The sequence below is a fragment of the Meles meles genome, chromosome 5 (assembly GCF_922984935.1).
Source record: "Meles meles chromosome 5, mMelMel3.1 paternal haplotype, whole genome shotgun sequence".
Classification (NCBI taxonomy): domain Eukaryota; kingdom Metazoa; phylum Chordata; class Mammalia; order Carnivora; family Mustelidae; genus Meles; species Meles meles.
Genome location: NC_060070.1, coordinates 71,725,373 through 71,744,495, shown reverse-complemented (window position 1 = coordinate 71,744,495; position 19,123 = coordinate 71,725,373). Strand labels below are relative to the sequence as shown.

Genomic DNA, 19,123 nt, shown 5'->3' with positions numbered 1-19,123 from the left:
ACAAAGAGATTGTACTTTGAGAATACCTTCAAGTATGATTTTTTTTAGTTATACTTGTCTAAAACTTGCAGGGTTTCTTCTGTGTTCCATAAGTTAAAATATTACATCCAGAGTTATTCCACCAACACTGCATTAAGGCTTTGAACAATGCAAACATTAGAGAGCAGGGTCACGGCCTGTTGGCATTGTAGTCTGCTGAGTGTGTAGGTTTAATACAACACCAGACCATACTACTACCAAAAATACTACAGAACTTTGAGAGAAAATTCCCAATATAATTATTTAAAGAGGAAAAAACGTATGTTAAAAGCAGAAAATAATAGTTCAGAGCATTCAAAGACTCTTGAAATACCTTCTCTGAAGTGAAACAGGAAGTTTAAAATATAGTAAAAATTCATTTAATTATTTCAAGCGAAAGTCACTTCAAGATTTTCCTGCCCATCAAAGAGAGCAACTATTAGGATAATGCTTATATTGTGGGCATTTACTTTTAGAATCAGGAAAGTCTCATTGAGGTAAACCCTCTCACAGCATAACTCTGACTCCCAGTTCAGAGATACCTGCACCTCATGGCCGAGACTTAATTCACCAGGAGTATGGAGAGTTCTCTTTCTTAGGGAGAAAAAGTTAAAGACTCCCATCCAATATTGATAATCCAGGAAACAGATGATCAACTTGCAAATCATCTAGAACTGATGGAGGACGGAATGAGAAAAGTATCCTCCTATCAAACAGGCTAGCCTCTGGCTGCTCACAAGCAAAGAAAATGCCCTTAACCAGTCCATACGCTCTTTGTAATCTAAAAACAGCAACCAGAGTGGTATTCGAGAAATAGGTTCTCATCACGGCTGGACACTAGACTCCAAGCACCACAGTAACTAGAACCAGCCGCCATTTCTGAACATCTAAAGCTGGAGGGAGAATCGGCCAAAAAGTCAAACCCAATCATGAAAAGAGAGAGCCATACGCACACACTCACACTGACCATTTGCCAACAATACAGATACAATTTTCTCATTAAACCAACGAAAAAGGCATTTAGCACAAAGAAGCAGTGCAACTAAAGAAAACAGTTGAAAACATCCAAAACATGCAAAGAAAAATTAAAGTGTGAAACGAGAAAGGAAAAAATGGTGTGGCTGCTGAAGGCCAGTTTACTCTGTCAGGCGGATCCAGGCGCAGGAAGGAAGCCAGAAACCGTGAACGGGGCTGGCAGAAAATCTACAGAGCAGTGCTTTTTCCCCTTCCTCCCAAGAGAGAGAAAGACCAGAATCTCGTAGAAAAAGCTGGAGGAGGATCGGGAGGACAGGAGAAGGAAGGCAGGTGTTCTCCACCTGAGAAACAGCTCTAGAGTTTAGCTCCCGCTCAGGTCTCCCATTTACCTCTGAACAACAAATAATTTGTGGCAAAACATCAATGTCAACATGAGACACCTCTCCGTTAACTTTATGTTGCTCGTCCTCTGTTTCTTCGCGCATGTCTTGCTTAAGGGCGCCTTCGTTTACACTCTTCTCTGCAGATATCTTTGGGGCAACTACATTTTCCTGGGTCACTGTTTCTACTGTGCTTACACTGGCACCTGCTTGTCTGACTGGGCTGGCTTCTGGTACCGCTTCCTCCCTCTCTACTACCTTGGCTGCTCGGCCGGCTTCTTCCTCCACCTTTTCTTCCTCCTCCTCCTCCTCCTGTTCTTCCCTTATGGTGCCCTCGGTCACACGGTGGTGGGGCCGGTACTCGCCCACGTCTTCGTCCTCGCTCTCACTGCTGCTGCTGCTCTCAGAAGACAGGGAGGTGGAGTCTTTCTGGGTCAGGGGCTCCACCTTACGCATCTCCCCAGGACCACTCCCAGGTGATAGCTCTTTACCGTTCATTTCTTCTGTGATTACTCTTTCGTCTTTCCCAACCTCTGCCTGCTTCTTCTCCTCCACTACATTCAGAGTCTCATGTGAACTCTGCACAAAAAAAAAAATGGATGAGGGAAAACAAAAATAGATGAATAAATTAAAAAAAAAAAAAAACAAGAACAAAAACAAAAAACGACGGAAACCAAAGTTAGCCAATGAAGGTGGTTCATGTCATGGAGAAAAACAAAGATGATTGTGATGGCTGACTGAAAGGGAAGTGGGGAGAATGTGAGGGGATCAGAAACATCAGGTGATGGCGTGAACATGGAAAAGGGGAGAACCTCAACAGCATCACAGGCTCCACTGCAAGGCCCTTCTGACTCGGGAGTGCGTTTCTGCGGAACAAAAAGCAACCGAGGACACAAATCAATAAAGTTTTACACCTCATCATCCACCAGAACAAACATCTGACACTGCAAAGACAGGACAACAAGAATGAACATCTACAAAAATCTTTGCTCAAGATCACATGGAGGACAATCCAGACAAAAATGCAGAGAGCTTACAAAAGGAAACAAAAACACAGAATAGCCAACGTCCTCCCAAAGACACAGAATGCTTTTATTGTGATACTTAGCCGCTCTCCTTATTTAGTTGAAAGGGTAGGAAAAAATCAAATTATACCAAAGCTTACTGATTAAAGTTGAAATTGCAAAACTTTAAAACCTATTCAATAAACGGTTTTGATTTTAATCAGACTATAAAATCTGGCCTGAAGCCCTGATTTCTAAGTGAATACAGCATTAATGAGACGGCACCTTTATTTTCTGCTGGCTCATTTAAAAAACAGCTGTAAATGGCAAAATTATACTTGGTCTCGGATAGCTATTAACACAAAAATGTTGTTTCAGAAATGGTTATTAACATCCCAGGCTATATTATAGATTGGCAAAAGGGATATTTTAACATTAGGGTGGATGTCAATAATGGCTCCAAGTGCCTTCTTCTACAATTTAGCTCCTCTAACTAGCATCTTTGGAAACTGAAATCAAGTTATTATCTGAGATGTTTATTTCTGCCTCCCTCCTCCCCGTAGACATCTACTTCTTGGGAGTAAATTTACTCTAAGTAGTACCATACCTAAATGTTTAATAAATTCCTGTTGACCAAATACATTAGTAATATAAGTTATTATGCTTTGCTATTGATAACCAGTGTAGAAACTTTCTTGCAAAGGAGTCTTTAAAGTTTATCATTTTCTTTAAACTTATTTTGAAAGGAGGGGAGGGACTATACACTATAGACTATAAGCCTGACCAACTTTTTAACATTCGGGTGACATTAGAGCCTGTGATCTCCCCAGAAAATAACTCCTAGTGCAAGTAGCCCTGCTTCTTCGGGAAGGTATCTCCATGCCAAATGGAGTGGGGCAATGCTCTTCAGAACCCTGTGGGCAGAAATGAAGCCTGCGACAGAGCTGCCGAGACTGCACAGACTGGAGCTGGGTCCTGGATCAGACAGCAGCGTCCCGTTTATTGGCACCAGTGCCGTGGGCAACCGTGAGCAAAAGGCCCTCAAAGGGCACAATTCTGACAGCACTTGTCAACATGTAGTCACTCTCTTTGATCTGTGCTGTTGTTCTTAGGTGCATGGTAAGGCCATGTTCTCATGACTCAAATTAGTGCCACATTCATGGGTACGAGAGAGATCCTTCCAGTTTTTACTGAAAACCCAGAGGTTTCTGATACTACACTGAAAAACTCTTGAGACTATTTTGGTGAGTAACTTTTAACTATAAACTTCTTTATAAATAAAGATATCCACTGGTCAGAACATTTCTAAAGCAGATATCCCATCATTATTATTCCAGGTCAGTAAATTATTATTATGTTACCCCAAATGGCCAGATGGGCTCTGCCCAAGTTCAGGGAATTCCTAAGGGTCATTCTAAGGAATGAAAATAATTATTTCATTGGGCATGGCAGGCACTTCGTATTTTTACACATGAGCAGAATTTTAAAAATCAGCAGCCATGAAGAGATGCCCCAAAGAAGTTTAGGTTTTAAAAACTTTTCTGCCAAACATAGTTTGTTTCCCTTAGAGAGAAGCCTTCCTTTCCCACAACAAGTCAAGACTCTGGACCTTACTGCTTTAGATGATTCTCTGAATTTAGGCAGATTTTGTAGGTGGGAAGGGGACCAAAATCAGCAGGAGAAACATCCAATCTCTAGTTTTCCCTCATGTCCAAATTCAGTCATTGCTTCTTGAATGTTTCTCCCAGGAAGAGTTAATTTTAACCAATGAAAGCACTGGAAAGAGGGGTTCCTAAATATTAAAAAAAAAAAAATCATATGTGGCTTTTGAGAACGGGAAACAAAGTAAAATGCACCTCAGGCAACTGTGAGAAGGGCGAGGAAGAAAGCTTTTCGGGTGCATTACAGTTCACAACAGTGCCCTCTGCTGTCCAAGTGGTGGCTGAGGTGAAGGTGGCTCTCAAGCTATCAGAAAAGCCCTTTCCACTAAACAAAATGGACGTTATCTCCTCTTCTAGGCTCTAGAGAAGTCAGAAAAGGAAGAGCAAAGAATTAACAATGAGTCAGAACAGACAGCAGTGACCTATTGAAAGAAAGGAAAGGTTATACAAGAAAGAATCACAGAACAGTGTAAACCGAGAGAAAGTGCAAGGAGTTGGAAAGATTCTATCAGGCGTCTGCGATGTTTCGCCTAAACCCCAGTTTTCCATTCTGCCTGAGAATCTGATAGCTCGCTCTAACCTACTCTGGGAGCCAGCTAAAGAGAATGCCTTAGTTTGTCACTGAAGCTTTATTTACAAACTGAGCACAACTGATCCTCCCACACATCGAACACTATTTCATATATTCCTGAAGGAGCTACTAGGCTTCAGCCTCTTTCTGCACAGATTGGTCTCGTCAGGGGCCCCTACTCACACTAATTCCTGTGTCAGAGGTCAAGGGACCCCCACCCTCCTGCCTCCAATGCCCTTCCCGAGGAGCCCTGGGCCTTGCCAATGCTGTCACCTTTCTGAGGTCCACTTAATAGTCCATATTTTGTATACGGTACTCCCTATCTACTCCAGCTCCTCCAGCATCCTCCCTCCTCCACACCACTTGAACGGTCTGTACAACGAGCGCTCTGACAGCAATCCACAGACATTCCCTCAGACTTGCTAAATGTGCCATGGAATGAAGAAACAGCGCTTTTCTTTGTTCAATAAGAAACAGTTAAAGAAAAAATTCTCAGTGGGAAGACAAACTCAGAGGTGAAAAACTCAAGTGAGCAATGTGAAAATGATTTGTCCCTGAAAAACCGTGACGGCAAAGTTCATGTTGCCATTTCTGGCCCGGAAATGACAGTCTCTAACCCGCCTGAGGGCATGACAGGAAAGCCAGGGACTGTCCCAGGTACCTGTAATGCCAACAGGAAAACGTTGCCATAAAGCAAATGTCAAAATTGTACAAGAATACTTCCTAAAAAAACCCTAGTGTTCGGAGAGCTCAAGGATGAATGAATAAATGAATGGCATTTTCTGAGATGCCCGTTGAAATGGGCACTAAGTGGGGTGAGGAGTAGGGACAATGAAATGAGATGGGTGAGGTGCAGAAGCACTTGCAATAATCAGAAGAGAAAAAAGAAATCTGGGTTAATTCAGTTTAATTATGATCTCCATAATTACACCATCCCTTTGGGTTGGGTGGGTGGAAAGAGTGTCCTTCCCGGTAAGAGAGCACTGGGGAGTTCAAGTGCCACATATTTAATTATTCAATAAAACATCTTCAAAAGTACCTTACAACCACAGTCCTATAATCTCTACTAGACTCATGAAAATAAAAGTGTGTCATAATTCTTACAGAGGAGGCTATACAATAGTTATTTACTAAATATAAATGTATTACATTAAATGATTTGGTTTCCAAATTTCTCTCAAAATCATATTCACACTGAAGCCATTCTCAAAGTTCGGTGTAGTTAAACAAAAACTACTACTGTCCTGGGAGCCTGGTTCATTCAGTTGGAGAACCATGGGACCCCTGATTTCGGGGCTGTGAGTTTGAGCCCTGCGTTTGGTGCAGAGATTACTTTAAAAAAAAAAAAAAAAAGGAAGGAAGAAAGAAAGAAAAGGAATAAGGGGAAGAAAGAAAAGAAAGAATGTTTTAATTTTAATCTATAAAACCCATATTATAGAAATTTGGAAACTTTTGTCAAATGAAACTCTCATGCATTTACATTAATTAAGGATTACAATTTAAAGATAATCAAGAAATCCTACAAAATCAGTAGCAAAATGAAGATGTGGCAAAGATAAAATTTAAAGATACTCTGTTAAAAGCCAAACAATCCAGTAGACTTAACTGCTCACACACTTTCAACTAATAGTAGTGAAATGTTATTGGTGGGGAGGCAGGGGTTACGACGTAAGTGTCCCATAAATGTTGGGTGAATGGGTGAAAGGATGTGTGACTGCAGTTACAGCAATCCACGTACATGCCAAGTTAAGAATGTATTTTCCTGCAGATACTGGAGAGGAAAAAAACGAGAAAAAAGCAGCCATTTCAGTATAGATAGACCATTTAGGAGCGTAACAGGAGGTCAATATCAGATTTAAATTTCGCATGACAGGATCTTAATGTAACTTCTATGACAATGAGTGAATGAATGATTTCTATTGTATATGGTTTCTATTAGATGATTCTAAACCATGACAGCCTGGAAAATGAGAATTTTCAACATCTTCACCGAAATTCCAAGGTCTCTTATTTCAAAAAGTACAAAGACATCATTTTAAATTGACCAAATGCTGCCATAGGACATGTTTCTGGAGGATAAATTTTTGAAACTATGTAATATTTCAAAACTTATGATATTAAAGTCATTTTACACACAGTCTGACAGGCTTTGGATTTCAGGCTAACCTTTAAAGTATATAAATATGCCACTTGGTTTAGCTTTATGACATTATCTTTCTCATTTGCAGTGCTCTGGAAATACCCCATCTCAGCTACACATCCAATTCCTTCAGGGCAAGACTTCGTCTTCCAGTTATCCTGCCTCCTCCTCCACCCCACTGTATGTTCTGATGAATGCGACGGTCTACTGAGTAACACCACCAGACTTCCTGGCAGGGATATACTTTTTCCTTATCACTGATTTCTGCTCTCATTCACATCCCTCTCGGACCCCTTCCTCGTCCAGCACCAGAGGGATCGCTGTCCGATATGTGGGACTAGGTCATCACCCAGCTTAAAACTCTCTAATGGCTTCCCTCACTGCCACGATAGAATTCCAAGCTGTTAGTCTGGTTTGGAAGATCCAGAGTGGACCTCTGATCTCTCTGACTTCTCCAATGCCCTTGTCACTTGGACTTTCAGTTCCTTGAACTAGTTCTTGTCTTGGGGCTGTTGCATTTCCTCTTCTTTATACGTGGCAGAATCTTCACATGTCTCTCTCTTCCTCTTCATATTAAGGTCTCAATGTCAATGCCATCTGTTTCCTGAGCACAACGGGAAAGCCACCTTCCCCGTCCACCTCTAAGAGGACACTGTATTTCATCTTCCTGACGCTTATTCCTTAGTACCCCACCTTTTCTATTTACTAATGACCAAGTCTGCTATCTCTCCCACTGCACTCTAAGCATTCTCCTCCCAGTCAGTGACAGGCCAGTCAGCTGGCTAAGCCAAATCAGCAGAAGCAGAAGAATAGGGATGAAAGAGCAATGGAAAGCTAACTCCCCTGGTAATATCAGATTATATGCAGGGAGCACAGAGATCTGAGGGGCTGCTGTGACACACACCAAAATCCTTTCTCCCGCTAAAAATCTTTAAAACGAGAATCTGTAAGTTTTCCAAATGTAATTAGAAAAATAGTTACCCACACCACACAGCATTTTGGATTTTCACACCACCACAGTCTACACACGAACGTTGTACTAATGGTGCATTTTCACATGAGATCATGGTTTCCCGACTGTCAGCCACATACGTCAAAACTCAGGGTCATTTATCACCTATATTGGTTGATAGGTCTGCATTTCAAATTGTGGATTTTCAAATCCAGTCCTCCTGCAATATGGTGTTTCTCACTAATGATCCTACATTTCTACAGAAGGAAATTTAATTTTTTAAATGCTTGAAAAATTATTTCAACAGAATTTTGGGTGACTACAGAAGAAAAAAAGGAGTATCTTATGGCTGTGGACAGAAATAAAAGGAAAAGGGAGGAAAGCAGAGGAGATCCAAGGATGCAAGGTGAACACCTTGTCTGCCTCCTGGACTTTTTCTTCAACTGTCCATGTGGCTGCCATCTGATGCTTCTCCTTCACGGATAAAATAGCCTTGAAAAGATGGTCTCCTTTTCTCTATTGTTTCAAACAATACACATAATCAACAAATAAGACAAGTACATTACATCTATAGCAACACAAACATAAAACAATTGTGTGGGTCAGCAGAACGAACTGGATAAAGCAGGACATATAGGGAGGACAAGATCTTAACACGTCATGAGACATGGTTTCTCTAGAAAACACAGCCCTCTAGAGCTGACTGCTGACACGGGTGCATTAATATCTTCAGAAAATCTGAAAATAAGAACGTGCTAAGCTGTATACAACTTCATAAGTCCCTGGTGTTTTTGATCTTAATGTTGCCATCCGTTGTTTTCTCGGTTCAGAGATTATTTTTGCTTCTGTTCTTGAAGAGCTATTTCCCTTTCACTGTCACAAACTTACAAATTTAAAGCAACCAACAACTTTGCCATTTTCAGAAAAAGTGCATAATAGCATGAGACTAACTCAAGTGCGCATACATTTGGTAACACTCAAGCCAGGCGAGAGAGATGATGTGCTTTGGGGGAATAGAGGGCTGGAAGGAAAAGGGGAAAGAGGAAATGGTCGGGTGACACCTTCATATGCTTTTTAAAACAGCATATTTAATAGGATATGATCGTTGTCTCCTCAAGTATGATAAATGAGCCCGTGAAAGTTCTCGGTTGATAACAGATTTCAGAGCATCAGAAAAGAAGACATGCAGATGAGAATAAAAGGAGAAATAGATTGAGAATATCTTTAAAAGGAAACACTTACATTGGTGGTGGGAAGAAATAAACCATGGAAAGAAAAAGAATGAGTTTGGAGAGATGTTATGGTTGCAAATTGTTTTAAAACAGTAGTAGCCTAGGGGCGCCTGGGTGGCTCAGTGGGTTAAGCCGCTGCCTTCGGCTCAGGTCATGATCTCAGGGTCCTGAGATCGAGCCCCGCATCGGGTTCTCTGCTCTGCAGGGAGCCTGCTTCCTCCTCTCTCTCTGCCTGCCTCTCTGCCTACTTGTGATCTCTATCTCTGTCAAATAAATAAATAAAATCTTTAAAAAAAAAACAGTAGTAGCCTACATTTCATTACTACAAAGTTTCAGTATTAAACTGCATAACATTCTGCAAATTTTCAACTGGGCTCATTAGTTTTCAGAGCTAAGTTTAACTCTTTATCCTCACAGCAATTACCTTAAACCATTCTAAATATGGTCTATATCCCTATATCCCTTGAATTATTAATTATTTAATTATCAAGTAAACACTATTATTTCAGTAGTCCGTAACTTCAAACCTTATAAAATACAACACCAGTTTCTAAGCCACCCTGTAGAGCATTTCATCGCTACTCATTTACTTGGGTAAAATAGTGAAATTTTTCTGCAACTTTTGATAATATTTGGAAACCCACACAATTTACTAAGAACTATGTCAATAAGTATTACATTGTTAATATTTAGTATTTAAAAAATTGTTAGCAATACATTAAAAGGTAGGGAACATTGTCTAACACTCTGAGAATGAACATCACATATTAGCAACCTGAGTTTTACCAAAGAGCTGGAGCGAGACATACAGCCAACAAACAGCTATTGACATACCCCTTGTGTCTGTAGGGACAGAGGTGTGATACGTCGTTTTTCCCATTCATTAGGGCGCGGCTCAGGTGTGGATTCCATAAAATTGCGCTTGAGTTCACTAATGCTAGCCTGATGTCTCAGTATGTCCTCCTGGGCCTTATCGAGGTCCTAGCAATACGTAACGTAATAAAGGGCAGAAATCCAAAAAAGAAAAAAAAAAAATCCCAGCAGGACAAAAATAAAAAACCAAAAAATAAGACAAAGCAAACTTATGATTAAAAAAAAAAAACATAGTAAAGCAAGAAAAATGCCAAGTCTCAAAAGCCATATTATCACCTAAGTAGTTCATCAAAATTTGAAAATAGAGCCAATGCATATTTTTTTTAATGATTCCCATTTTAAAAGGTTCTGGTTTCTTCTGTTTAGAATTTTTTTTTAAGAGATAATTACTTATATTAATAGAAGGAAGCCGTGGAATAACTAGTACTAGAAATGGCTAATCACCTTCTTTCTAGTAACTGGATTTGAAATGCAGCCTATGACTTCATTCCTGCAAATTTACCTTTCTCATTAAGGCTATTACTACAGCTGCATTCTGTGAACATGGTAAATGAAGTATAACTAGAGAAAGGTAATCAGAAGCACATCTGGCCTGATGGAAAAGCCAGGCCAAGATCATGAGAGAGAAAGAGAAAGAAAGAGAGAGAGAGGGAGAAAACCAAGGGTTGACTTTTTCCAGGAATTTCCAGCAATGGCTTTTAATCCTTAAGGAATAAAAATACTGGCTTCCAGAGGCTCCTTCTGTTCGGCCTCTCTATGAAAGAGGGAACCTTGTATACTGGTGTCATGTGCTTGCCAAGCCCAGCTGTGAGGCCCAGTCACCCCACATACCAAATGGTCCTTATACAAGACAACGATACAAGAAAAACTACCAGGTTAATTTTCACTGGAATAGGCCCTGACAAATGGTATTGGTGGGAATTTTTAGAATGGCCCTGATAAATAGTATTTGTGGGTCTAAAAGGTAATTAATGTTCAGGAAACAGCTTTAAATGAATTTTAAATCTTCTCTTACATTTCAAAATCATGGGGCCACCTGTGGAGTATAGCTTTCATCCCACTCCCAGAGGAACAGGTCATGCATCTGATAAAATTAGATCTTCCACATTCATGCACAAGCATAGTAGCTCCTCTAGGAGCTTCTAGAGCCATTTGCAAAAATTCATGATAACCTAAAACTCTTTGCATGGCATGGAAAAATGACTGTGGCTTGAGATCAGGCACATTTCTTGCATCTGTTCAAAGCAAGGTTACATATTACACTGTAGAGCATTTTAGTAAGTTACGCAAAATACATTTCCAGTGGTTATCAAAGCTGCCAAAAGCAACCAGATTAGTCAGATTACAAAGAATTGCGGTTCTCCACTGAATATCTCACCATTTTGCTACCGTCAAAGAAGAAGGGGAAAAACAAAAACAAACAAACAAAAAAAGTTCTTGTTGTAACACAGGGAATATATTTTTACACACCTGATTGGTTGCTTGGGTTTGGTTTTCCTTTCTCACTTTTTTAATCCAAACAATCCCATGAATCAACATTTTCTCAAAGGTAATTACTTTAAGTGGACCACATTCCTAATTGCATGGATTTCACCAACTTTTCCCCCAAAATTGTGAACATGAATCTAGAGCCATTTAATGCCAAACCAACAAATATCTGTTCTGGTGAATCTATATTAAGGATGGGATGTTACTTTAGATTCTGCACCACACAGATGACCCATTAGGAGAGAACAGATCTACCTGCAGGACTTCAAGAGTATTAGATTAAAATTTTACTCATTTGATCGAACAGAACGTTTTTGTTTTGTTTTGTTTTTTCCCCCCAGTTGTCATTTAGAGAACTTCTAGTAGATCTATTCCTACCTAAGCCACCTTAAAAGAACAAACTGGGACAGCTAACATGCACTTCAAGTTGAACTGTCCCCCATGCAGTTCATGCAGTGTGCTTGAAGGAAGTTGCCAGCCAGCCTGTGCGTGACCTCCCGTCCACAGCAGCCTGGCAGCCATCAGGACAGAGTTGTTTTCTTAAATTATACAAACCTCCAACATTAAATTGCTATGTCTGACATAAATATTATCCCCTTCTACTCTCAGGGAATTTTTCTGTGAAATTAAATCACACACAGGGGGAAAAGGCAAATAAACATAAGTGTATCAATCAGCAAGCACCAGAAACAACCCCAAGTCAGATAGTCCAAGACATTAAAATATAAGAGGAATAAAACTCTTAAGAACCTAAAAGCCACCACAAGCAAAACTCACATATCAACCCCGAAAGTGCACCCCCCACCGGACGCGTGCGCGCGCAAACACAAGTATGGCAGGCAGCAGCCACCAGGTATCTAATTTGGGGGGTGGAGTGTAAATCTCCACTTCCTCCAGCTGTGTCTCCTCTTCTTTCCTCTTCGCCTGAAAGTCGTACAGCAAATGGCCAGAAAGAAGGGAAGCAGCGGTAGAAACTCTACCCAGGGATGCAGAGATGATGTACTTGAATGAGATGGTGAACTAGGATTACCAACCTTTACTGTTTGGCCCTCAGAAGATGCAGAACATAAAGCCACTTTGGTCTTTCTTCATCTACAGTGTCGAACAAATGGTGGAAGGAATCCTTTGCAAAGGTGAAATGGAGAATGGAAGCTTCACTCTTTCTCAGTGCCTATAATGTGTTGTTTTTTAATGTTTTTACTCATAAATAAAAAGGAGAGTGTAAAAATGGCATAATTCCATCTGTCCTAATGTGAAAAGTCTAAATCAACTAGGGATGAGGGCAAAGTAGAATGATGGAAAGTGAAAACCAAATTTTACCTCAGGGACAAATATTCACCCTCTAATTCAGTTTTTTAACATAGATTTCTTCTTTGGGAGGAAAATTGGTTTATTTTGCTACTTGCATGCTAAAATCATATTTAAAAGTACTCATATTTTATAGCCACTTTTTCTTCATAAAATTCTTTAAATAAGAATAATTTTTCATAGTTGGATAATTCTTAGTAACTAATGACCCAAAAGAAAAAAAAAAAACCTGTAAATTTAAAACTAACTCATGGACATGAAAAGGACAGCATAGGGAATATAGTCAATAATATTCTAATAACATCATATGGTGACAGACTATAGAATTGCCGAATCATTATGTCATACTTGAAACTAATGTAACACTGTATGGCAATTATACTTCAATATATTTATTTTTAAAAAAGCATAAATCCTGATAACTACTGATTCAAGGAGAGGAATAACAAGAAAGAACAATAATGATTCTGAGACCAAAAGACAATAGGGTAAACTTCACGTGTGAAATTTATAGCAGGATCATGCACATTCCTTTTCTTCTTTACTGGAATAAGTATGTTAAATGAGAGAGTTCAAAACTTTTTTTTTTTCCTTTAAATCAAGTAATTCTGAGGTAATTAGGAGCTCAGAGTATCTTCTTATCAGAAGGAAAAGTAAGAGTTATCCAGCAACCTATTAAGATCATGTTCCAATTCCTTGGTCAATACTTAATTCTCTAAAATGCCAGTCTTTGGCATTCTTCAGGGAACATTTGGGAATAGTGGTTTCTTCCAGTATGCTTAATCCTGGCATCATCTTTACATTTTTCTTTAGGTTTGTTCTAAATGGAGATTTTTCTCTATGTATGGCTAGTACCCACAGGCTATGAGACAGGAGGTCACCAGACCACACTTAGCAAAACAAAAGCATCCTGCACACATCAGCACCCACCCGGTAGAGCAGAGGTAGCCCTATCTGGGGCAAAGATCCTCAAACCGGACACCTAATCTTAAATAAAGGGACACTATGTGGCCCAACCGTAGGGCGAATAGTCTAAATTTTCAAAAAGCTGTGTTTCATTTTTCATATGTATTTCTTAAAGAGTAGTATCTTCCTTACAAATACCTGACAGTGACTCTTTCATAAAACTACATGATTTAGAGTTAAAAACAAAAACAAAAAGCAAAAAAAATAAAAATAAAAACTACCTGAAATTCATCTGGTTCCCCAATGCTACAGTAACAGGGAGACAAGGAATTTCTGAGATTAGACCCATAAATGTCAGGAGTAAAGGTCACAGATGCATCCTCATAAATGCAAGAACAAGCTTGGCTTTCTAACGAGAAATAACGGCACTAAGGAGTTCTACTAATACACATCAATCACAGTTATGTCCACAGAATCTAAGCTCTATATTGAAACAAGTGTCCGTCCTACAGGAACAGCATTGACAGACTTGCTATTTGTCTGGAAAACAGACAGACCCAATATGGATTGTTAAGGGCAACAGAGGTTTCCTGTTATTATTTTGTTTTGTTTTGTTTTGAAGACCTAGTACGGTCTAGATATTTACAAAATAATCCATAACTTGGTTCTCAACTTCAAATGTGTGGACCTGGTCCATGGAAATCAATGAAGGGGAAGTACTTATTTACATGTATTTCTCATGCACTAAAACACCGTGTATGTGAAAATGTGCAGGCCATACTATTCTGAGGGTAATCAGTGGTGAAATTTATGCACATGTTTACACTCTATATTAGGAGGCTAGAGTTTTGTTGACCCCACAAATTAAAGCTTATGTAGGAGTCCCAGCAATTGCTTCCTCCTCCTCTGTTTTGTCATTCAAGTCACAGTCACGAGAAACATTGAAGGAAGTGGCTTTAGCCTCCAGATAGCAGAGGGATAGAGCCAGAGGAAGGGAAAAGGTGAGAGAAAAAGGTACTGACTGAGAAGCAGAGAGAAGGAGTCCAAAGATGAGTATGAGGGAAGGAAGGAATGAAGGGGAGGTAATAGGAAGGTAGTGCTGGACATCGTCGGGGAGGAAGGAGACCCAGACCTTGGGGAGGCTGGGGAAAGCAAGATACCCATCGTCATCGAGAAGGGAAGGGAAGCTAGGTGGGAAGCATTTGCAGAAATGGAAGGAAAAGTACCCAAATTCAGAATCCTTGTGGTCAGCCTCTTTTAGAGGCTTCTCATGGGTGGGAGGACAGTCAGGCTGAGGAGGGGCTGCAATGGGACCCGAGACAGAATCAAGGGCAGGGACTTCGCAGTCCCCCAGCTCTGACAGCTCACTGCTGGAAGGGAGCTCTAAGCTGTCTAGTGTGATCTGGTCGGCCTCCCCAAAGGGGTCTTCCTCCGAAATGTCTGAAAGCAAGTCCATCTCAGGGACCGGCAAAAGGTTTGGGGAAAGAGATGAAACACAGCGAATGAGAGGTGAAGGTGGGCACATGGGAACAGGCTACCCTCGGGAGCAAACCCATGATTGAATGAGAAATCGCACAACAGATATGTCCAAAGGAGAAACAAAAGCAAGAGAGAAAGAGAAGAAATGGGCAGTTAGTGAAAACTTGTACTTGCAAATAGGGATTGTTATTAACACAGTGCAATTAGAACACGAATTACATGATCCTTTTTTAAAGAGAAAAACTGGATTTAATATTTTCTGACTGATTGCAAATAGACCCAATGAAACTCAAATGACATTCTTACTCATAAACCTGGCTGCTGAAAACTATTCAAAGCATTACACCCAGTCATTTGCTGAAGATAAGCAGAACTTCCTTTGAAATTTAAAGTAACTTTTATAAAAATAACCGTGTGTATCAAAGTAACTAGGCAAAATGGTAGGAAGACTCTGAAAGGCTGAGCTCCTGTTTCAGATGTAACAACCACTGGGGGCCTTATTAGCATAATTATATAAAAGACTCTAACTTTTCAGTAGTTAAAGATATCTTGTAGGTTATTTTTAACTGAATTATTTCAACCAAATAATTAACTTTAGTATGAGAGTCACAAATTCTTTAACAAAGGTATTCGGAGGACCTGATGGCTAAGTCCCTGGGGTTCCTGTAAGGCCCCCTTTGGTTCCTGAGCTCTCCTCCATGCTAACAGGTTGTCAGGACAGGAATTCTTGAGCCACGGGCCACTCCTTCTTCATCTAGTGGGTTCTTTATAAATTCATGTTGCAGGTCTTTACATTTTTCAAAAGTTAAAATTTAGAAAACATTATAAATCTATAGCAGGATTTCATTTCCTTCTTGTATGCACTTTCCATGTTATCTATAAAAAAGTTGCTTTGTGCAGATATAGAAGAGAGATCCGATGAACTCAAAGCCTCTTCAAATCTACCTCCAAGTACTTGCCCAAGGTAAAAAGGTATCATAAAATAGTGACAAATTTGAAAACACAGCATGAGTTACTTCTCCATTCACTACAGTGTATGCGCCAAATAAGGAAATAAAGCAACACACCATCTTCTCATTCACTGTTCACAAAATAATCACCTTTGGCTTAAGAATTTCTTCTTCTTCACTTAGAAATTAATGAAAATAACACTTTTCATAAAAACCATCTTTGTTCATTTCAAAAAAAAACAACTCAACATAATTAAAATACTTGAGAGAGACTATACTTAAAAATTTACTTGTAACAAAGAAATGTAAATTTCAAGTCACCACAGCTCCTATAGTATAGGGATTTAGCTAAAAGGGATGATTTTGCAGACAGTTAAAATTTTTAGGCTACTAAATTACTTGCTTGCATTAATATAACTTACATTGCAATATTTTGCTTTGAACAACAATTAGGAAAACGTTTGAGACCCTGTTCAAACCAGTAGAAGCCTACATACTGAGACCTTCTATCAGAGAACATACGCTGACTAATTCTAAATGATACCTGAGTTCTGAAACAACAAATGTAACAGCCTCCAGTCGAAGTACACTTAAGATCACATTTTTCTGCTAATTTACCATACCTTTCCTTCAATGAATTGCACATGTGGGGCTTTAGTCGGGCTTCTGAGGTCCCTCCTGCCATCCCCATCTTGTACCACAGCAGTGCTGACAACTCTGGGGCCGTATGCTGAAACCTCCCCAGCAGGTCCAGGAAAATCCTTCATAAGACTTTGATCCACAACACCAACTGGAGCTAGGAAAGAAGTGTCACTTGGGATTACTTCAGGACATTTCAATGGTCAAGCTTACACTGAGAAACAGGCAGCATGCAGACATTTAGCAGGAACGTTGCTTGAGCTCTGAAGATACCAACATATCAAACCCATTTTTAAACTTTTACCAAATTCTAATTATATCCGAATTTTAACCCATTCAACTACACCAGGCTCTCAAATCCGATTTTTGAAGGATGTAGAGTCTGATCATTGGCCAGTAGGAGGAGCTCTAAGACCAGCTGAAACAGACATGGCGCATAATGTCAGAATCTTAATATGAGCAATATTTGAATTCTCTAGGGTCTCTTTGATCTTGCCTGAACTTATTTCTGAATCTATTTACCGCAACAAATAATTACCTAGGGATTAAAATGACTTGCTTCAGTAAGTTTTTAAGATTTTTCCATAAAGGAACCTTTAATTTGAGTACCCTTCAAAATTATGACAAGACAGGAAAGGACGGTATTACAGAAATAACTTCTGTTTTTATTTTTCTAACCTCCCTGCTGAATGCCTCAACTTGACCTCCAGTAAATCTAATACAGAGACAGCTTTCTGACCCAGCAAACCTGGCCCTCATGTATTTCCTTCATCTCTCCTGCAGATCAACAGGAACATACATTAGGTTGAAATTTCTGTCATACAGCAGATCAACCTAAGAGGGCATCACAGTTCAACAAATGCAAGTGAGAAGCAATGACACAGCCTCTGTCCGTGTGTAGCTTCTCCCTCAAGCCCCCGATGACTAAAGTTATTTCACCTGTATAAAAAAGGGTGACTGACATTGGTTCTATGTCCCCAGAGAAGTGCAGTAGACACAAAGGCCTCTAGGCCGCAAGTTCCTAGAGGGCAGGGATTGTGTGATCCGCCATATTGAACTAGGGAGGCATCAAGCACCTCTAATCTCTGTATTACAAGAAAGTTCTCGGCCCACACCCTTCACGTACCCTGTCCAAACCTTCCTTCTACCCCAGCCTTGCCTTTTTTGCCAGATACCACACTCATACGGTCACCAGTTACCCAAGCCAGAAACCTTAATGCCTTCGGCCTTCATCCCTCAACACCATCAAATCCAACTGAATCTAAATGTGGCCAGTTCTTCCTCTGCATTTTTACCACTCTGGGCCACTTTAAGACTCTGACGGTCCTTAAGTACTCCCACTTCTGAAAGCCCACACCAAAATCATAAAATAAAGTCTCATCTTACATGAAGCATAATTACTTCCCAGCATTTTTAACTTTTGAAAAGATTTTAATAACTTTTCCTTGGAAAATCTAGGACTATGAGTAATGATTATGATTTTTAAGCACCTCTTGCACATACTCAATTTATTGCAAAGTGGGAAATTCTGACCTACAAATGGTTTAAGCTGTAAGGGAATCAAAATGTTAATGAATATCAAATTTAAAGTTATATAATGAGGTTGACAAAATACTTATTTTTGCATGCTTTTAGACACTTATTAATTTCAGTGTGCAGGAGGGTAGGCTATTTGTTTTGGGTTTGGGGGGGGGTTGCATTTTGAGACAAAAACCCTTTTCTAGGTCTTAAGCACTTGTTGACCCCCGAGAAGCCTGGAGGCCACCGGTGCCCAGGTTATGATGCCAAATGGCCAACTGGTTACTCTTGTCCAAGCAAGATCCTCACTCCTCTCACCTGGAGTACTCCAAACCAGTCTGCCTGCTTCCTCTCTGTCCTATCAATCATTCTCAACATTGCACCAACTGGTTTTTTAAAAAAGATAATAGAGTGCACTTACGGGCTGGTGTAAGTGTGCACATATGTGTGTAACACACACACTTCAATAGCACTAGAATAAAAACTGTATTCTTCCTTGTGGCCTGCAAGGTCCTGCATGACCTGTCCCCAGCCTACCTCTCCCCATCATTTACAAAACTCTAACTAGCCTTCTTTCTGTTCCTGGCCTGCATCAAGCTCTCCCTCATCTTAAAACCTTCAGACCGGCTGCTTCTGCCACCCAGAATGTTTTATCTCCAGCTCTATGCTCTCTACTCAGGGCTAGCTCCCCCTCATCCCTCAAGTCTCAACCAAAATGGTTCTTCCCCAGATGGGCCCTCCTTCTCCCATGGCCCAGTCTCAGGTCCCTGCTTATTATAGTCTCCATTTTCAGGACATCACTGTCTCCTCCAATCTCAGATGCATCTCGGTTGTTCTCTGAAATGACTGACTTGCCTCCTTTGGGGTTTGATTTCCCAATCTCAGAATCGCACTGTTCAAAAAAAGCTGTTCTAGACTGATTTATATTTTAATGCTTCATCTTAGATATCACATTCATTTTTAGATTGCATGCGAGAACTGGGAGATTTATTTTCATTTGCCAAACCTTAAAGTAAGGAATATTTATGA

General features: G+C 40.0%; 1 protein-coding gene across 20 annotated transcripts in view; it reads right to left on the bottom strand.

Moving 5' to 3' along the window:
* Nucleotides 1-19,123, bottom strand: part of EPB41L2 (erythrocyte membrane protein band 4.1 like 2) — a 218,962-nt gene that overhangs the window by 26,583 nt on the left and 173,256 nt on the right. For 5 of the 20 annotated variants that reach the window (XM_046004662.1, XM_046004664.1, XM_046004661.1 and 2 more), the window contains 6 exons: nucleotides 16,561-16,733; nucleotides 11,850-11,912; nucleotides 9,768-9,914; nucleotides 8,116-8,217; nucleotides 2,186-2,239; nucleotides 1,383-1,952 (listed from right to left, as the gene is read on the bottom strand). In XM_046004662.1, coding sequence (XP_045860618.1) covers nucleotides 1,383-1,952; nucleotides 2,186-2,239; nucleotides 8,116-8,217; nucleotides 9,768-9,914; nucleotides 11,850-11,912; nucleotides 16,561-16,733 — 1,109 coding nt within the window. Of the gene's footprint in view, nucleotides 1-1,382; nucleotides 1,953-2,185; nucleotides 2,240-4,233; nucleotides 4,399-8,115; nucleotides 8,218-9,767; nucleotides 9,915-11,849; nucleotides 11,913-12,329; nucleotides 15,043-16,560; nucleotides 16,734-19,123 lie in introns of those variants that run through there. The other 15 variants (XM_046004682.1, XM_046004670.1, XM_046004675.1 and 12 more) reach the window with 15 other exon arrangements.